This window comes from Populus trichocarpa, chromosome 4 (genome assembly GCF_000002775.5).
Source record: "Populus trichocarpa isolate Nisqually-1 chromosome 4, P.trichocarpa_v4.1, whole genome shotgun sequence".
In the NCBI taxonomy this organism is placed as follows: domain Eukaryota; kingdom Viridiplantae; phylum Streptophyta; class Magnoliopsida; order Malpighiales; family Salicaceae; genus Populus; species Populus trichocarpa.
This window is the reverse complement of record NC_037288.2, coordinates 20,803,050-20,823,467: the sequence shown is the minus strand read 5'-3', so window position 1 is coordinate 20,823,467 and position 20,418 is coordinate 20,803,050. Positions and strand designations below refer to the sequence as shown.

The window sequence follows — 20,418 nt, the reverse complement described above, 5'->3', positions numbered from 1 at the left end:
CTCAATTGATCAGGTTTTAAATTTGCTCTTTAGAGGTCACCGGTTCGAGTCTCACAAACCTCAGGACCACTTGATGCTTATATAATTATTAACTTCAAAGCCTATAATATCATTCGAGGTATACGTAAGCTGCTGAGTCAGATACCTACATTGATTAAAAAAAAACAATAACATAATAATTTCAATTTCAGTATCCAATAAAATTAACCCCGGGAAAAGCAGACATCACTAAAGTTTCATACCACCAGCAATGACCATAAAGTTTCCTCCCGTTATTGCATCCTGACCAATGATACCATCACGATTCCATTTAGCCCATTTGCTTTTTAGCTGTTTGGATCTGTGATAAAGGGTTTTTTTTTAAGTATTTTTTAAATTTTATTTTAATGTTACTATATCAAATAATTTAAAAACATTAAAAATATAATTTAAAACAAAAAACATTATTTAAAAAAAAAACACTTTTACACCTCATCCAAAAGAGAAGTATTTTTAAAATAATTTTTAATTTAAAATTACTACAAATAAAAAATCTCTCTTTAATTTATTTTTATCTTTATGATTTAAATTTTATTTAAAATTTAAATTAATAACCTTAAAAAACATTTCAAATACAAAAATTTATTTAAAACCAGACAGGAGTATCCGTTAAAGAAACAGAGGATGTTTGGTCCTATTTAACAAAAATGAATAAAAAATTATAAAAAAACAATGACACAAAAAGAATCAAACAGATTAAAATAATCAAAATGATTCTCTCCACTAAACCCAACTTCATTACCATCCAAACTGCCATTATCATTAATCACTCTTCTTTTACTCTCCTCACGCCCATCACTGAACCCCCCAGCACCATGGCTGCATTAACACTAACACACAACCTTCTTTTCGCTCCAACCCCACCTCTCAAAACCCTAAAACCCCACCAAAAACCAAAACCCCACAACCTAACCATCACCGCCACCTCCATCTCCGGCCGCAAACTCCGCGCCGCCGTGATCGGCGGTGGCCCAGCTGGTTCCTCCGCCGCAGAAGCATTAGCAGCAGGCGGAGTGGAAACTTTCCTCTTCGAACGCAGCCCTTCCACAGCTAAGCCATGTGGTGGGGCTATCCCTCTCTGTATGATCGACGAGTTTTCCATCCCTCTTCACCTCGTCGACCGACATGTCACTCGCATGAAGATCATCTCTCCTTCGAATCTGACCGTTGATTTCGGTTCCAGGACTTTAAAGTCTCACGAGTTTATCCCCATGTTGCGCCGCGAAGTACTGGATTCTTTTCTCCGATCTCGCGCTCAATCCAACGGTGCCCATTTTATCACTGGCCTCGTAACGGATATTGAGGTGCCTGATTTTTTTTCTTCCAAACCTTATGTTATCCACCACACGATTAATAATCGTAAACAATCGTTAGCCGTTGATTTGATTGTTGGTGCTGATGGAGCCAATAGCAGGGTAGCGAAGATTATTGATGCTGGGAACTACAGTTGTGCCATTGCGTTCCAGGAGAGAATCAAATTGCCGGATGAGAAAATGGAGTATTATCATGATCTCGCGGAAATGTATGTCGGGAATGACGTGTCGCCTGATTTTTATGCGTGGGTGTTTCCAAAATGTGACCACGTGGCGGTGGGGACAGGTACGGTGTGTGCGAGGCAGAATATTAAGGTGTATCAAAGAGGGATTAGGGAGAGGGTCAGGGAGAAGATTAAGGGTGGGAAAGTGATTAAAGTGGAGGCGCACCCGATCCCCGAGCACCCACGTCCGAGGCGCGTGCGTGGACGTGTGGCGCTTGTAGGGGATGCGGCGGGGTATGTGACCAAGTGTTCAGGAGAAGGGATATATTTTGCGGCGAAATCAGGGAGAATGTGTGGGGAGGCTATTGTGAAGGCTTCGGAAGGAGGGGAGAAAATGATTAGTGAGGAGGACTTGAAGAGGGAGTACTTGAGAGAATGGGACAGGAAGTATGTGAATACATTTAGGTTTCTGGATCTGTTGCAAAAAGTGTTTTATGGGAGTGATGTGGGCAGAGAAGCCTTGGTGGAGTTATGTGGGGATGAGTATGTGCAGAGGATGACATTTGATAGTTACTTGTATAAAAAGTTGGCTACTGGAGATAGATGGGGTGATGTGAAATTGGTTTTGAATACTTTTGGGAGTTTGATGAGATGTAAGGTTTTAGGAAGGGAGATGGAGGCTTTGAAGTTGTAAGCTAAGAGTTTTGCTCTTCTTGTTTTAGGGCAAGTTCTCTGTTGTATGATAAGTGACAAGCCGCCATAAACCCTTTGGGATGTATGTGAAGCTTTGTTAAGCGAAGATGTTCTTGATCAATGTTGTGTTCATGCAGGCCATTTTTCATTTTTTTTTCCGGGGGAGGAGGAAGGGAGAGTGGATGTAGCAAGCCTACTTCCCAATGTTCTTTTTGGAAACTTGAAGTAGCTATAGCAAGTATCTGTATGTTCCACATGTAATTTCCTTCAACCTTCCAACTAGAAGACAACCGGGAGCTAGATGTTGCTGGCTCTAATGATTTCATTGTACTTTGGAATGGATACGAAGATTGGTTCAAAGCCAAAATTGGGTTTCATCGCTGTTGTATTCAAGAGAATCATCGATCGTCTTTTTTCTCAGAAAGATGAGGAGGAAGGGTGTGGAAGTTGGAGAGGGGGTGGATGTAAAGGGCGTATGCTAAATAAATGCCTTGGAAAGTTCAGGAGTGGTCGAGCAGCTGGTATTCTGCGAGTAATTTCCTCCAAACTTCCAACTTGAATGCATCATTATTAATTGTGCTTAGAGGTTTTTATTTTATTTTTATTGTTGGAAAGAGGAGTTTATGATCCTGTTATCTTCTCAAGTTGCATGGTGAATCACGCATTGCTTTCAATTACGAGAAGTATGCAAGTAATCACAAAAAAACAAGTTATTTGTAAGGGTTTAATTATTGAAAATTCAATTACATCAAACACTTGATGTTATGATTACGTGATAAGCAAAAATGTAATTCATCTGGAAAAACGAAGAGCAAGGTGCCTGGAAGTAAAAGGAACTGCTATGCAAGGAGTTCAGTAGCAGAAGCATCAAATAAGAAATCTTAAGAAAAATAAAATTAAGTAAGAAAAATATTTATTTTCCTAAAAACTCAAGAAATAAGAATCTAGACATGCCAAATATCCATCTTCAACACATTCAGTACTTAATATCATTGTAAAAAAAACTTAAACAATTGAAGCAGCAGTAGTCGCACCAGAAGACACGAAGTTGATAGTCTCCAATATCGTCTTTAACTTGAAGTTCTTTTCCTTCTCAAGGATCATCTCCTCCATCAGATTCTCAATTTTTTGCACCATCTGTGCCTTTCCATCAGCCTCCCTTCGTAACAGAACATTCATGCTCTCCACTTGCCCCTTTAATTCCGCTAAACCCTTCTCAACAGTTCCTTCTCTGATAGTCTCCAATTCCATCTTTAACTTGAAGTTCTTTTCCTTCTCAAGGGTCAACTCCACCATCAAATTCTCAATTTTTTGCGACATCTGTGCCTTTCTATCAATCTCCCTTTGTTTCAGAACAATCATACTTTCCACTTTCCTCACTAATTCCACCAGATCCTCCTCATGAGTTCCTATTCTACTCATGTTTATACAGGTATGATCTCTCAATTTTGAACAAATCTCTAGAAGTTTTCTATGTATTCTGAATAATCAAGATGGCTTTAAATAGCCTTTACAAATCATACTAGGCAAAGACTTCTTAACATCATCTAACAACGTGAAGAAATTAATCAAATAACCATCTCCTAATAAGAATAAAACTCTAACATTGATTTATTACTGCAGAATTCGAACTTTAACAGAGTCATAATTCTTGCAAACCTCCAGTCTCCTATAAACTATAAACTTACAGCTGATGTAGAACTCTAATTCTGTTAGGTGACTCCTATCAATGATGGTTTCAACTCCAAAACAAACCATTTTCACAGCCGCGTCTTTTTTGACCCAGCTTGAAATTATGGCTCGAGTTTCTTCCCTTTAAATTTCCAGCCACTGGTCCTTCTATTCTTCAGCTTGAACCCACCGAGCCAGTATCAGTACCAACAGTAATCTGGCAAGCTTGGAGACGAGAAACATAGCCAGATAAGTATCCCCTGCAATAAAAGAACTCAGACATAAGCAAATGATAGTGGAACTTCAGAAATTCAGGCATTGAACCATTGTACATGCAAGAAGAGTTTTCAATTCTAATGTTGAACCATTTCTCAAAATCTTAACAGCATCATTTGAACAAACACCCTGCGATGTCTGTAAGAAACCAAGACTTTTCTTAACAGCATCATGTTCCTATGATTCTGGAGCTTGAAGCCTCTTCATTTTCTGGATTAGGCTTCAAGCCACTGAAATCCCCTTAGCAGATGGCTTCATTTTCTGGATTGTGCTCATGCCACAATCCACAAGGCAATCCGTGAAATAAACTCAAATGATGTTGCAATCAAAATCATTTAAGATTTTCACGTTTGTGTCGTCCCTTGACTCAGCGTAAAATCCTAAATGATTGGTAAATGATTTTACGCTGAGTCAAGGGACGGCGCAAACGTGAAAATCTTAAATGATTTTGATTGCAACATCATTTGAGTTTATGTCACGGAATGCCTTGTGGTTGTGGCAAGAGCACCACCACCAATCTGTTCCAAGATTCTGTATTCATTCTGTGTCCCTGGGTATCCAAGCACAGTTAGTTTATGAGCTCTGGATGATGAAGCCGACATGGTTTTGATCTTGATCTTGATCTTGAATGAGATGGATTTTGTTGGTTTCTTGAGCTGGGCAAGGAACTTTTCTTGATAACGAGGAAGGTTAGTTTGTTTTGGAAAAAGAAAGAAACTAGGTGTTTTGCAGGTGGTTTTCTTGTGAAGTCTCAGGTTTGAAAGGGGGAGAGATCGAGCAATGATTTATCTTCAAGAAGTAAGAGTCAATACATGAAGATACATGGCATGGTAAATACATGAAGATACATGGGAAATACATGAAGATAGATGGCATGGGAAATACATGAAGATACATGGCATGGGAAATACATGACTGCCGCAGTTTGAGGGATTCAATACGCAGGAGCTTGTGCTTCCTGGGCTTCTTGTACCCCAGTCCTCATGGTTTGGACTTTTTTCTTTCAGAATAACATTGAAGCTAGAGGAGGAGGAGAGAAATATCGGTTGATTAAGTTGGAAAAATTGTACAGAGCCAAGTATCACAGCTTCGGTTAAGCTATATATATGCTGCTCGCAAAGCAAGTGTGAAAGTATGCTCTTCTGCAAAGTCAGTTTGGTTAAACTATATCCTTCACTGCTCGCATGGAAAATCTTAGAAAACACGAGTTGTGTTTTTGTCTTCTTGATTAATATAAGACAAACAATGTGTCAAAATACTTAGAAAACCCAGAGAAAACAAAAACAGAGAACTTTTGCAAGAAAACAATTGTATGGTCAGTGGGGTTGGAGCCCAAAGAGCAAGTTGCAAGGCAGCACGGAGGCACCACCAGAAGTAGAACATGAGCTAGCTAGGCCTTGGTTTAGATTCCTGATTTGCAGAATCTTGGTAAGGTGAAGTCCTATAAATGGAATTTTCTTGCAAAAGCAATGATTTGAAGGGAAATTATAATGGGATCTCTTCCATAACTTATTCGCCAAGATTTATTAAATGAATATTGTAGACACGGATGTAAATTACATGTCTACTTGAATTTTTTATATATCATGAATATATTTTTGGATGTAATTCATATATTTTACTGCAACTAATTTTAACATTATTTGAAAATTATGAAACCAACCTTTATAATAATTTTGTATACATTTACCATCATCATTGGGGTATATAATTTATCTTTTAATTACCTTTTCACACTCCTATTGCTTAACAAAGCTTGATTTATCAGAGTTTATCAAATTAATTATTTTATTTAAAATAATATTATTTTAGTTATTTTTTATATAAAATTATAAGTTACTTGAATTTATTTACTTGTATTAATATCTGATAAAGTTCTAGAAATCCAAGTAATCTAGGAACAAGTTTCTCGAGTTGGATAGTCGGTTAATAAATTGATCCTAACAATCTTATTCATTCTATGCTTGATAACTTGTATTTGGTGTTTTGTAGGTCAAAGTGGCTTGTGGCTAATATTTGTAAAATGTTCTTTTTGGTGGAAGTAGAGACTTCCCGATGCTTAAATAAATATTTTTTAGAGAAAAAAATATAATAATATTCTAGAAAGAGATACTATAAAAATATATAAGCATTTGAGAATGAAAATTATAAACCTTTATTCTGGAGGTCTCAGAATGTGGATTTTTTATTTTATGGAGAAAAGCGGTGGAGTATAACTTCATATTTGTGATATTTTGAGTTGCATTGTGAGCTATATTCACTCATTTTAACCAGCTAAAAGATAGCGTGGCTGACCATAAAAGACTTTAATAATTCTAATGGTCTTGGTGTAGTATAAACTTGTTTAATTAAGTTTTTTTTGTTGAAATTACTCTGTTATTTTATATAAAAATCTATAGAATTGATGGTGTTAAACTCAATCATATTTTGGGTTTGGCTGGTGCCAAACCCAATATGTTTGGGCTAGGTATATTGCCAAGCTCATCCGTGCCCGAGGCTGACTAACACCAGACCTAGCGTGCCCAAGACCTAGCACACTGCCAAGCATAATTTTGTGGCTGGGTCTGGCTAGCATCAGACCTAGTGTGCTTGACGTTTAACATATTGTAAGGTTCAATTGTTGTAAAGTCTTGGCACACTGTCTGCCTAGCATGTCTAGGATTAATATATTGCCAAGCCCAATGTGGTGGGCACCAGACCCAACACGCCTTCACTAGGATGTGCTTAACATATTGCAAGGTCCAATTGTGATAAGGTCTTGGCATACTGTCATGCCTAGCATGTCCGGGGCTTAATATACTGCCAAGCCCAATATGGCGGGCACCGGACCTAACACGTCTTCACTAAGATGTGTTTGTGTTTTAAAAAATTTATACTTGTAAACTAATATTTTTTTTAATAAAGATATATCAATAAAATCTTGTAATCAATATTCTTGAAATAAAATTTAATTTACTTCAAACTCCGAGCAACACAAACTTGTGTGAAATAGACTCTGTTCAATAGCCCAAAAACTTAATTAAATAAATATTTTGAGAGCATCAATATGTAGAAGATTGTTATACTTATGGGCTATGTATTATCATGGGCTGACATTTTAAGTTGATAACACCTCTGGGCTCCCTTTGCTTGGCCCAGATATATTGCCACGTGTCAAAAATGATGCTATAAATCAATCCAATATTCCCGCCCTCTCAAAAAAGACGCAAACCTAAAACCCATTTTCCCCAGAAAATTATCAAAATTTTCCCGGAACCCAAACACCAAACTCTCTAGGGGTTCAAAATCGCCGGAATGTCAGTGCTCAATTGGAAGCACCACACTCTCATTCAAGCTCTAATGTCACGCGGGCCACTCACGGAAGACGAATTATTCAACATCTTCGCTGACGTCACCGGAAAAAACCCGAGTAAATACTTCGTTTTTCCTCTCTTTTTTATTTTTTATTTTTTTCATGTTTCTATGATTTTTAAGGCAAAGTCGATCTCTTTTTCTGTTGAAACTGGAGAAAATTAGGAATATTTAGTTTTTGTGAAATTAGAGATTAAGGTTTTTTTTAAAGAGGGACAAAATTAATTTATTATGTTTTCATGGCTATTAATTTTTTTTTTTTTTTGCAGGAGGTAATAAGAGAGAATTAAATGATTATTTACTGAAGATAAACAAGGAATTGTCGTATGTTCAAATGGAGATGAGGTGTTGTAGAAACCAAAATGATGGTGGAGTGTGTTATGGACTTGTCAATACTGTTCCTGATGAGCAATCGAAGCTCGGAACGAAGTATTCTGTCCCACAGATTGCTTTATTTAAAGGCGTTGTAAGTGTCATAGTGGAATTTGATTGATTTTGGGAGACATTTATTGTTATTGTTGTTAAAAGCTTTATGATGATGGTCATGTTGCTTGTTTCCATGGGATGACTCTGTAGACCGGGAAATGATGATCCCTGTGATCATTTCACCGATGCTTGTGGAATATGTGTTTTGGGAGTTGTTTTTGTTGGGGATTCTCTGTGGCTGATTTGTAGTTTGTATGCAAAAATGGGAATGTAAGGTGCAAGTGTTGGCTTGGGTAGGTTTTCATAAGAAATGGATTAGTTTGAGTATATTAGGCAATGAATAATAAGTAGGTAATATTGAAACTTTAATGAGATTTCATTTCTCTAATATACACCTTTGAATGCATTGAGTTATCCTCTTTATTAAATGCCATGCTGCCACACATCTAAGCCTGATGTTTGGAGTTACTGTTTGGCAGCTTAACTTTCCCTTTCAGCAGTAAAGGCATGTAATATGGAATGAGAAAAGGAAACCCATGCTGTGGATTCTGTATTCCATAGCATACTGAAAATAAAATTAAAAAATCACACATATAAGCTCCTTTATTCTCAGATTCTTGTGTGTGTGTGTGTGTGTTTGCTTTTCAAAAGCCAACTGTTTTTGTGATCTAAAAATGAATCGTGCTGGTCCACTGGTTTTGCCAGATTGTGAATGAGTAAATTTCAGGATTTGTCTTGTTTTTAATTTATTGAGCATGAGTAGCTAGTTTTGTTTCTGTTTTTTTCCCTCCATTCTTGATCATTGTATACAACTTTCTTTTCACTGTAGTCTGTTATAAGTTGAACAACTGTGCTATTGAAGTTCTGCCTTTAATTTAATGGGATTTAGATTCATGTTTTTTATGTTATTTATTTGTTTGTTTGATTTCATTTGTCAGATAGAAGCGATAGTGCAGGATGTCACTGCCCAAGGAAGCATATCCAACATTGATGCTCTCAATATACGACTAGAGAATCAGGTCTGAAAATTTTCTCCTACCAGCACTTTTAAGTTAATCAATGAATTTGATCATAAATAAAATGACCTTGCACCAAGAAAAGAAATAACATTGCGAGTACATTTTTTCAATGCCAAGTGGCTTCTATTTTTACCAACAAGGACTCAAAACTTCTGGGTTATTTTGTAATTAGGAAGTTTCTTCTCTGAAACAATGGCATTTATCTTTTATCTTCTGTCAAAACATTGTGAAATATCCTTCAGAGTGATAAAAATGCTTGCCATTTTCAAGCTAGTGTAGAGTTCTGTTAGACATACATCATGTTATACCTGAGGATTTGACTAGGATCTCATTGGGGTCTCTAACTTAACATGAGACAGTTATTAGACCCTAGCATGAATGCACTTTTCATGGTGTTGGGATATTTTGAAACTATAATCGGTAGAACTCTGCTCTTGAAATTCACTCTGGTATCCCACTTATCTTCTGGTACGATTCTGGAGCTTGAAACCTCTTCATTTTCTTGTTTAGTATTCATTCTTCTCTGTGTTATTATATCCTTCCTGCCATTTCTAGCTGCAGTAGTAATTTGTGGTTTAAAGCCAGTGAAATTCCCTTATCAGATGACTTCATGCATACTTATCTTATTTCTGTGATGGTTTTAAAATCAATCAAATTCTCATTGTGGTTTGTTTAGAAGCTTGATCTGTTTATGGAAAGGGAAACTCTGTTTGGGAAAAAAAGACTACACTCATCCAATTTGTGATCTCATCAATTCAATTTGATTTTTTCATTTTTAAAATGTATTTATTGGCCATTTGGAATTGCAGCTGGTTACTATATTCGAAGATGATGGCCTAAACCAATATTCCTGAGCAACAAAAATGACCATTATCTCCTTCACGGTCTCTAACTAGGCATTTCTTTTGTATTCCTCAAATATTCCTGCCACGCATGATCTTTTTGCAATGCTTAGCCAAATCACTCTGTAGATAAACTGTCATATTGTACAAATTAGCGCAGTCGATGGTGTTCTTTGCTTGATGGTCAGATCACAGTTAATAAATCTTGTGACAAAAAGATTGCTGAATCCATGAACTTTCAACTTAAACTGTTGTTACAGGCAGACAAGTCTCTTGCTAGCTGTATAAAATATATTTGTCTCTTTAACCATTAGCGTGATGTCAGGAACAATGAAGAACTCCGTCCCATTTTCATTTGTACAGACGTTTGTTTTGTTTTATGCATGCATGCATGCTAATGTGCTTGGCAATCCTGGCCTCTTTCCAGGTCCAGAATGGGACAGGGTCAGAATATCAGGAAGGTCCATCTCAGATCCCTCCTGCTTTAAGGAACTTCTCCATGTCCCAAAAGGAAAAAACACTTGATGAACTTGTTCGAGACAACTGGCTTTGCCACACACCAGATGGTGCCATTGGACTTGGTGCTAGATCCTACCTTGATTTGCGAAGTTGGTTCAATAGTTCTGGTATACCTTCATGTGAGGTGTGCAATGAAGCTGGAGTAAAGGTTTTGTTTCTTCGACCCTCCTGTGTGCTATTTAATCTGCTTTTATGTTATGAATTCAACTTGAATTCTTTTCAGTTGTTATCCTCGAGGGAAATCCATCTTAAGTGGATGATGTGAATTAGATACAAGTTAGAAGATTGTTCGACAATGCTTCTTACATTTGTTAGGTGACCTTCTTGATTGGAGACTAAGCTACATCACACATATATAGATTGAAAAAGAAAATAGAGAATCATGTGCATCATTTCAAAGTATTTGTAATGGTCAATTACCTCCAGATAACTGCAATAATGCTATGGAATTTTAGTCTTAAAAGCCTATCCTATGAACTAAACAACTGACTAATGGTCACAATTTTTTTTTCTATATAATTAGGCCTCAGCTATTGGAATGTTGTTTGTTGCTCCTATTAGATCCAATGATTTATTCCCATTCTTTTTGACAGGGAAAAGTGTGTCAAAATGAAGGATGTACAGCTCGAATTCATCATCACTGCCTGGAGAAGAAAATTTCTCATAGCAGGGTATTAGTGTTGATGAATCTATTGTCTCGATATCAACAATTGACAGATAGTCACTTTTACTTCGTGAAGTCACTAATATAAAGATTTTACAGGGTGACATAGTCTGTCCAAGCTGTGGCATTCAATGGCATCGCGGAGTGGCCAAAACTGAGGTCATAGGGGAAGAGGGTGACCTAAATGGGCATATTCAAAGCCAGCTGCCAGCAGGATCCAAAAGGAAGAGGCTGAGAGCCGACACAAATATCCCAGCAGCAGCTTTTGGATGTGTTTCCTCTCAGGGTTCCCAGTCCGGTTCTAGTAGAAGGATTACCCGGGCTTCCGCCCGATTAAGTTAAAATTTGTCAATATCTATCTTGATCGGAAGATCAACTGAAAAATAGCTGTATATTTTGCAAAAAGGAATTGCATTTCTTTCTTGGCTAATCTTTCATGGAACAATGGCTGTTAATATTAATTTAACTTTTATTGTACACCTCGATTTTTAAGAATTGAAATGTAAGATTCCGAGAGAAGGCATTACAATTACATTTGCTGACCAGACATCATAGGAAGGTTGTTTCCATGGTTACAGAATTTTGAACTTTAACCTGCATTGCTTTTCACGTTCAACATTGACTTCTGATCATTGAAGCAAAGTTGAAGCCTGCATTAACCATCTTCTCCTAGCACATCTTTTATGTCGTCGAAGCTATAGACATGTCTGAATATTTGATTCCTGAAGAGAGGTGAAGTTATGGATTAAAACCCTGTTCAAACAACAACCGGGCGTATAGAAATTGCATTAAAATTAAAACAAATTACTAAATTAGCTCAATGTATCACTATTCATTTTTTTATTGTATTATTCACTTAGATAAATTATTGCTAAAATTGTTTTTACCAAATAAACTTTCTATGCATGCAGTTGAGGATATAATTGTTTTTTGATTATTTTTTATTATGTAACATACATTATTGTGAAACAGTTTAATGATAAAATTGTTTTTTTATAAAAAGAAACTTGTCAAATATGTACTTGGAGTAAAATAATCTTTTTCATGAGATATATTTGATATTGAAAGAATAATTCGAGACGAAATGATTTGTTCGGGTTTTTTGAGCTATAATATTAATACTAATTTGCTTTTAAGAACATAAAAATTTAACTTTTGGATTGAAAATTTCTTTTATCTTTTCAAAATAATAATAATAATAATAATGAAGATTCAACATATTTCTAAAAGAGAAAAATATACCTTAATATGTTAAGGGGTGTCTCCATTTTTTATTTATTAAAATAGTTAAAATTATAAATATCATGTGAGTCACTTAGATTCAGCTGTTTGGGCACCTACTAGAACCAAAGTGTTTGGGTGGAGCGTGATTGATGAGCAATGTTCACCGTGAAATTACGATTAGCCTCTAAATATATTTTCTTTATTATCATTGACTTCTTCTTTTTTATTTGATTGCTGCCATATTCTGTTTATATTTCGTCTCATATTATTGTCTACTATTTAAATTAAATTATTAAATTACCTGATATTATTAGATCCATATTCAATATTAAGGTTTTTCTTTTTCTTTTTATGTAAAAAACATTGTCATCTCTTTGACTTTCTTTTTTAACATTAAAAAGAATTTAGACCGGTCCGCCTCTGAGCGCGGGTTCCTAGTTGACATCCATGGGCAGTCCTGCATGCACTTCCCTTAGCTCAACCCTCACTTTCTCGCCCCAACAAATCCCACCAACAAATGTAACAAAAAAAGAAACCACAAGTCTCCCTCTATTCTCTCCTTTCCAAGCCCCGGAACACAAAGGTGTCATGGATTTCTCAGCCCTTCAGGCCAGACCTTCCACAGCGGCCTACTTCCCACTCCACCGGACCCAATTACACCCACGCATGCACTCTTTCTCTTCGCCCTACCCACCACAGCAACAAAGCACCAAATCCCAAAAAACCCACAAATTGTTAGCCCTTTTAGCCACCCTTTTGACCATCCCTTTCCTTTTTTACCTTTTTTCTACTGCCCGAAAGATCCACCATTCCTCCAAATTTTCCAACCCTAATACCCGTTCTTTTAGTGTTGTTATTGATTCGGGCCGGGCCGGGTGTAGAGTGCGGGTCTATCAGTTGTTGGGGGAGGGGAATTTAGGTTTTAGTAATGGGCAGTTGCCATTGGTTACTGGGTCAATGAAGGTGAGGCCTGGATTGGCTGGGTTTGCGGAGGACCCGGATAATGCGGGTGGGTTGATTGAGGGCTTGGTTGAGTTTGCAAAAAAGAGAGTTCCGAGGAGGGACTGGGGGAATGCCGGGGTGCAGTTGATGGTTAGGGGTGAGGAAATGGTGGGGTTGGAAGGGAAGTTGAAAGAGAGGATTCTGGAGGTGTGTAGGAAGGTTTTGAGAGGGTCTGGGCTTGCATTTAAGGACGAATGGGCGCGTGTTATTGAAGGTTCGTGATAACGTGTTTGGCTTTATTTTGATTGTTTGTGGTGTTATGAATGTAATTTGATCTGGGTTTTTAATAATGAGGGGTGTTTAAGTTAGATATGTTGATATCCGGCATTAGAACTTGATTGTGTTAACTAGTAAATGAAATAGTTATGAGCGAAAAGCGGTCTCATTTGCTATGTGATGATTTGTTTAATTTAGGCAGATGATGTGGTTAACTTAATTGTGTTTAAGTTTTTATTGAGTGGTGTTGATTTGAATGACATGTTGATGTGTTCTTCGATACAGAAGAAGAAAGGGGTGTTTATTCCTGGGTTGCTGTTAACTATGTTCATGGAACCATGGGAAGTGAACCTCACAAAACTACTGGGATGGTTGAGCTTGGTGGCAATTCTTTGCAGGTTCTTTTCTTGCCTCTTTTTTATGCTTGTAATTTCTGTCTACCTAGGTCAATGAAGTTATGGAAATAGCATGTTGACATTGGCATTTTGTAGCATTAAACTCACTATAAAAATAGTATATGGTTTGCAATTGGTAAGATATGGTTTGAAATTAGTAGAGTCAGATTGAATGAAGAAATGAGAAAAACAGAAGGGGAAAGGACGGAAAAATATGGGCTGAAAGGGGCAGAAAGGAGGATTTTGTTGTGCAATATTATAAAATAGATGCCATGCCAAATACCATGAACCTCGATGGTGGTTGGTGGCTACACCAGTACACCTGTTGTTTCAGACCTGTCAATTCAAAAAAGAGTATACATTGTAAGATGACCTTGAAATCCCATTATTTACAGCTGTTACCAGTCCATTTTATGCTAGCCAGAAGATTAGTTTGCTAAAATATTCAAACAAAAAGCAGTCAATAATGGGTTTATGTTTGGTACAAGTGAGTAGATGTATGGATTTAAGTGGCTAGTGATTCATGATAACTTTAGTGCCTTTGTTTACTTGGTCTGCTGGATAATTCTTTCACAGTTATAGAGGAATGATAATAACATCACACCAGAATATGTGCACTGGGACTTTGTTTGGATAAATGCTATTCTCAACAAGAATTTGAACAGTGTGACTAATAAATGCTATTCTCAACAAGAATTTGAACAGTGTGACTAATAAATGCAGATTACATTTGCCTCAAGAGAAGCAGCACAAGTGCAATCTTCACGAAGGATAAAACTGGCTGGAGTTGCTTACAACCTTCAGGCACAAAGCTTACCAAAATTTGGCCAGGTGTTTCCCATATGTGTTACTTTGTTGATGATCAAAGTGTCAAATGTTCATCTCCTTTGGTTTTCCAGTCATCTTTCTGACTGATGCATGCTCAAAAATATCAAATTGACATTTCTGCTAGAAACAACTGTTGACAAAGTTTCTTACACTTTTGCTCTTGCAAGATTGAAATAGACATTATCTGCTGTCAGTGAGAAAACTTGAGAGTTTTCATTGAAAATTTTAAGACTTTGTTTGGGATAGGGGTTTTCAAGTTGAAGGGAAGGAATGCTTTGCTTGGGAGCTCTTTTTCCCCGATAAAAAAGGAGACTGAAGGGGTTAGGAGGGTTTATTGTCTTAGGATGGAATGGGACCATATTGTCTGTGTTCATTTGTGCTTTTTTGTTATCTGCATTCTGCAACAACTTTGCATTGGTTTTTGGTGTTTCAAAAGTAGTAGTGTTGAAGAAGGTGCCTAACTAGGGAGGGCCCATTGTTTTTGTACAGGACACAGCATGGGAATCACTGCATGAATGGCACAGCTCAAGAGATATGAGCTCATGTAAGTTTCTACACCGACCTTTTCTTTAGATGAAGGCTGAGTTTAGTGGGCTTCAAAATTGAATAAGAATATCACAATTACAAAACAAAAAAATAGATTGGAATATAGATCCAATAAAAGAATTTATATATAAATAATCTTAAAATAAATGTGATAACATAGAACAAAGTCTGATTTGGATTGTGATTGCCAATTTAAAAGATTTATTACTGATGAGCCGTGGCAATCACATCTATCAAAGCAACTAAAAGAATTATTGAAATGAATTCAAATGGAAGAAAAAAAATCTGTTGATAAATGAATTCCAATTTGTTGACCATTACTTGCCAAATCTTGCTCTATAATCTGGTTTGCTCTTGTAGTCCAAATAATCCCATACCATGTTGTGTCTGGAATAATAGTAATTAGTAAAACAAAAGGACTTGCATTGCCGCTCGTACCATATTTTGCTGTAGTTGCTTTTGTTACCCCCCTAACAATTTATTCCATTTGTTCTCAAAGCAAAAAATGGGCCCTGCTGTTGTCTTTGACATGATTAATTGTTGTTGTGGAAATACTTTTAAAGCTGTAACTATGTTTAAAGAAAAGTGTTGCAGATAATTTTGTGGGTTTGAGCAGTACATTTTCCATTCAACATCGAAGAGGAAAGACTTTACCTTAAATCATGGGGCCATGTTTTGCAAATTTACTCTTGTTGGTAATATATTGTATGCGAGTTAATCTAGTGAAAAACATTGATGCATCATGCATGGTTGATGTTCTAATTTCAGATTTGAAAAATGTCATTGAATCACCAATCATAGCAAGTAACATTATATTTGTGCAGCGTCGGTTTATAGGGATGGATTTGTTGGTAACCCTTGCATTCCCAAAGGATATGAGGTGGCATATAATATAAGTGACCCAAAGCTTCTGCTGTCTCATGGAGCTGGAAACTTTACTGCATGCAGGCTTGAAGTTTTGGCATTGTTGAAGAGCAGACAAGGTATCTTGTTCTCTTTTGTCTTGATGGGTTTTTGTGCTGTTTGTATAATTTGATTGTGTTCTTTTGTATTGTTTGATCTGTGCTTTATAACAATCCCTAAACAGAAATTATTCATGTTACTTGAGCATTTGGCATTTAGAATAGGCGAGAAATATGTATATTGTGCATAGGCCATGTTAGTATTATAGCAAATATGTGATATTAAAAATGACAACTATCTCTGCTGTTGTTGAATGGACTTTCAGACTAATAGGTCAAGCAAGATTGCAGGGCGAGTTTGCTTGGTAGTCAAAATATGCTTCAAAATTGAACTACTCAACATCCAATTTGTACTCCCTAACTGGATCAGCTATTATAAACCTTTAACTTAATTACCTTGCTACTGAGACAAACTGCAATTTCTATTTTTATTCTGATAAACAAAGATGTCTAAAAACTAGAAGTATTGAGCTTCTAATCATGCTCTTGTTATCTAGTATCAAAATATTGGGCATAAAACCCCATGTAACTACACATGGACTGCATTCCTTGTAGTTTATCTCCTCTCTGCTCCCTGTACTCTCTCAATCATGCACATTTGCCATTGCTGCAACACGTTCATGGTCTAATAGATTTATTTATTGTTGGCTGATATTTTCCTTGGATAAACTGTTTGACGCCTTCAAAAGCCTTTTGATTCTTTAATTTAAAAGAAAATAAAGAATTACTTTGTAATAATTCCTTTTTCAATGTTTTATTTATGCAGAGAAATGCTTGCGTCCTCCTTGTAACATTGTCTCCCCTTTTTTCATGGAGCTACAAAGCAAGCCTGTTTCTCAAAACAACGTGTTCTATGCTTCCGAGGTTTGTGAATAATGACATGAGTTGAAATTAAGGGCAACTTTTTTGTTACATAATTCGAAATGCATGTCATATGTGGACGTTCGTCTTTAATGTGTAAAAAATGTACCTATATCCCGTGCTTGTAACCATGTTTATGTTTCTGTGATATGGTTTGAGTTGAAAAGAATAAAGATAGTTTCTCAAAATGGGATTGAAAAACTCTTAGAGACAAGTCACCACTGCTGAATAATTGTTTAACTTCACCACTCTTGGAATCCACCTAAGAGATAAGAAAATTTACTAAAAATACTGCAAAGAGTTCTATATTTCATGAATTTAACTTATTGAAGTACACTCTGAAAGTAGACAAAAATAAGCTAGGAACATCTCTCCAAGAATAGGAAAAGCCATCTTGACCAGCTTTAATGTTTGGAACAAACCTCCAAACATAGAAAACCCAAATAGAATTATAAAAATAAAACATAATAGACACTTAGGAACCCCAAGCGGACTTGAATGTAACTTTAAACTAATTGGATTTCGCCAATTTGGCCACAAGATGCAACCAGGTCCATATCCACAACTTGGGCTGAAAACTCTTCCATTGTGGGCTGAATACTCAAAGCTTTTTGGTCTCGATTTGAACTCGATCCACCACTATCACTCTGTCTCTCTCTCTGTTTTTTTTTTCTTCCAGTTTTTTCTTACAAAAATGGTGAGAGGGTGGGTAGATTGTAACTATTCTGGCTTGGCTTTATCTTATTAGTGCCATATTTATTATTTATTAGAACTGAGAGCTTGACAGGAGGGGCCTACATGGTATGGTTGTTCTGCCTGTGCTTCCTTAGGTCCGACCAATCCATTAGTTGCTGCACCCACCATGAAAGGCACAGTGGAAGGAAGCTAGTGCTCTAGGATTGGTAGCTTATTCCAGCTTCCAACTATATTCAATAGAGAATCCAATCCATAATCTCTATCCCCCAACCGATCAACTTGGCAATGAAGCATTGCCACTATATCACTAGCTGTTTGCTGGTTTCCTGGTGTCATAGCATTGCTAATAGCATTACTGTTGATTTTTTAGCCAAGAAGTAGTGAAACAGCACATTGACTTTAATTATCTAGACTAAGAATGCAAATGCTAGCAAAGCAATGTGCTTAGTTCAGCCAATCCAAGCTTTGCTAATATTCTAAGTCGTCTTGCTATGGTGGAGGCACTGTTATAAAATACTCCTGAGTGTGAGTTTATGTGCCTGAATGAGTGTAGACATTTCAACAGCATGTTGCTCAATTGACTTAATTTTCTTTGGTCAAATAACTATATGAAAAAGATATAATATTAACAAACAAAGTTTTAGATAGAAAAATGTAAGATCATATGTTAACTTGAATTTGCAGGAAAGGAAAAAATCTCAAAATTGTACTTGAAAATGTATTAGGAAATTTTCAGCACTCGTTATTGCCATTTACTATGCTTCTTAATACAGTGCAGACATCCTACACTTTTTTTCACCTATAAGCTGCTCTGGTTGTTGTCTTTTCTTGCCTGCAAGTACTAAACCTTGTACAGTTTTTTGGACTGGTTCCTAGGGTTTCTTTGTTTGAACTAGAGGCAGCTGGGAAACACTACTGTGAAGATGACTGGGATAAACTGAAAGATCAGCATCATAGCATCGATGATTTGGATCTGTTGAGATATTGTTTCTCTTCTGCCTACACAGTAGCTCTGCTGCACGACAGCCTTGGAGTATCAATGAATGATAAAAGGTACTATTGCTCTCCTTGCACCTAAGGCGTGTTTCAATCTTCTCCTTGTGTTCTTTTGTGAAACTTGCATGTAATTCCTGGCCTTGGTTGATGGTTGGGGATTTTGCAGCCTTGGTTTTTCTAGCAACCTTTTTTCAATACTTGGGAAAACCATCATGTGTTGAAAATGGGAGTAAGTTGGACATGGTAAAAGTTTGTAGGTCAAAACTGTATGCACTCAAGTATGACCTTGCAATCTTGAGGAGCCTTGGTCGTTTATGACCAGCCACTGGTATAACCAAACTTTTCATTTGAGCTGCAAATAAGGTGTCTTGGTTTGAATTAGTAAACTGGTCTTCTAATGTCTTAATGTGCGAGACTCTGAACATGCAGTTCTATGTGCATGCATGAGCCTATGTTTGTGGGTGGACAGCATAAATGTTTCGGAAGTTTTCAGTCTTAGAGAAAACAATCTTTCTTCAGCATGTTAGACGGAAAAAGATTTGGTGTCACTAATGAATTTGCATGAGAATATTTTTTGACCTGGTATTGAAATACCAATGTTTTTTTTTTTTTTTTTGTAGGATTGGATTTGCAAATAATACTGAAAGTGTTCCTTTTGACTGGACTCTTGGTGCTTTAATCTTTCAATCAATGCTGGAGCCCCTTGAATCGGAAATCAATAACCTTGATGAGATTGTTGGAGATGAGTCAGTGACGTATTTCTCATTATTTGCTGTTCTTTTAATAGCTTTGCTCGCAGCATTTTTTGTATTACAATTGCGAAAACCACAGTTGAAAACAATATATGATCTAGAAAAGGGCCGATATATAGTAACTCGTGTGCCCAGATAATTTTGTCCCTCACCCAATGTTCTTGTTCATGCAAGAATAATTTGTAAATTCTGCTGTATCTTTCTGAATTCTATCAATAATGTCTAAAATTCATGCACGAGAGAGAGCTGAATTATGGAATGAACAGCAAGGGGATCCCAAATTTTATAGTGCAGACGAGTATGTTACAATCAACATAAATTTGCTGAAGATTTCTGCTGTAAAAGTAAATGCAGATGTCTGAAGATTACATCTTGCCATCAATTTGTTTGAAAGCAAGCAATGCTTGCTTGCAGTGTTGTTTTCAGCATGTGGAGGGCTTGTATCCATGCTTCTTACTCGATGGAATTGATGTGAAAAATCTCAGTTTGTTTTAACTAAGAAAAAAAATAATTATTTTAAATAATTCAATCATATTAGGCTTGGACATCAAGAAATTCATATCCAATTATGTTCAGATCTGATTTAAATAATTATTTTAAATTCAAATTCAGATAGGAATACTAGAAAACTCAATGTACAGATATTCATCGCCATCCCTATTTGCAGGAATGCTTGGCATTTTACCAAGCACCTTTTGGCTTGAAAATGTGTCCCTTATTTAATGCAGTGGTCTCTAGAGTTATAACATGGCTTATGCAAAGTACGTTACTTTAAATTTTATGTCCAAACCTAACAGAGGGGCCGATATATTTTTTCCAAACTAAACGTTTAAGGACCTAATTGTTTTTTTTCAGAACTACTAGATTTAATGTGCGAAAACTGTAATAACCCAAGGACTAAAAATGCCATTAAACCTTAAAAGACGTACTTCAAATCGTGTGCACAGAATTTACAGAATTCAT

At 36.5% G+C, this 20,418-nt stretch overlaps 3 protein-coding genes across 3 annotated transcripts; all 3 read left to right on the top strand.

Moving 5' to 3' along the window:
* The first annotated feature begins 673 nt into the window (after positions 1-673).
* Positions 674-2,839, top strand: LOC18098056 (geranylgeranyl diphosphate reductase, chloroplastic). Its single transcript, XM_024600180.2, has one exon. It carries the CDS (start codon positions 750-752, stop codon positions 2,208-2,210), a length of 1,461 nt encoding a protein of 486 aa, XP_024455948.2. The 5' UTR covers positions 674-749; the 3' UTR covers positions 2,211-2,839.
* A 4,510-nt stretch (positions 2,840-7,349) lies between these two features.
* Positions 7,350-11,509, top strand: LOC18098054 (uncharacterized). The gene is made up of 6 exons (XM_024598939.2): positions 7,350-7,565; positions 7,777-7,973; positions 8,872-8,952; positions 10,222-10,461; positions 10,907-10,984; positions 11,077-11,509. Exons 1-6 carry the CDS (start codon positions 7,451-7,453, stop codon positions 11,317-11,319), a joined length of 954 nt encoding a protein of 317 aa, XP_024454707.1. The 5' UTR covers positions 7,350-7,450; the 3' UTR covers positions 11,320-11,509.
* A 1,103-nt stretch (positions 11,510-12,612) lies between these two features.
* Positions 12,613-19,691, top strand: LOC18098053 (probable apyrase 6). Its single transcript, XM_006384672.3, has 8 exons — positions 12,613-13,417; positions 13,705-13,817; positions 14,538-14,645; positions 15,132-15,186; positions 16,013-16,171; positions 16,917-17,014; positions 18,564-18,760; positions 19,324-19,691. The coding sequence occupies exons 1-8, from the start codon at positions 12,649-12,651 to the stop codon at positions 19,592-19,594; spliced, it is 1,770 nt and encodes a 589-aa protein (XP_006384734.2). The 5' UTR covers positions 12,613-12,648; the 3' UTR covers positions 19,595-19,691.
* The last annotated feature ends 727 nt before the right edge of the window (positions 19,692-20,418 follow it).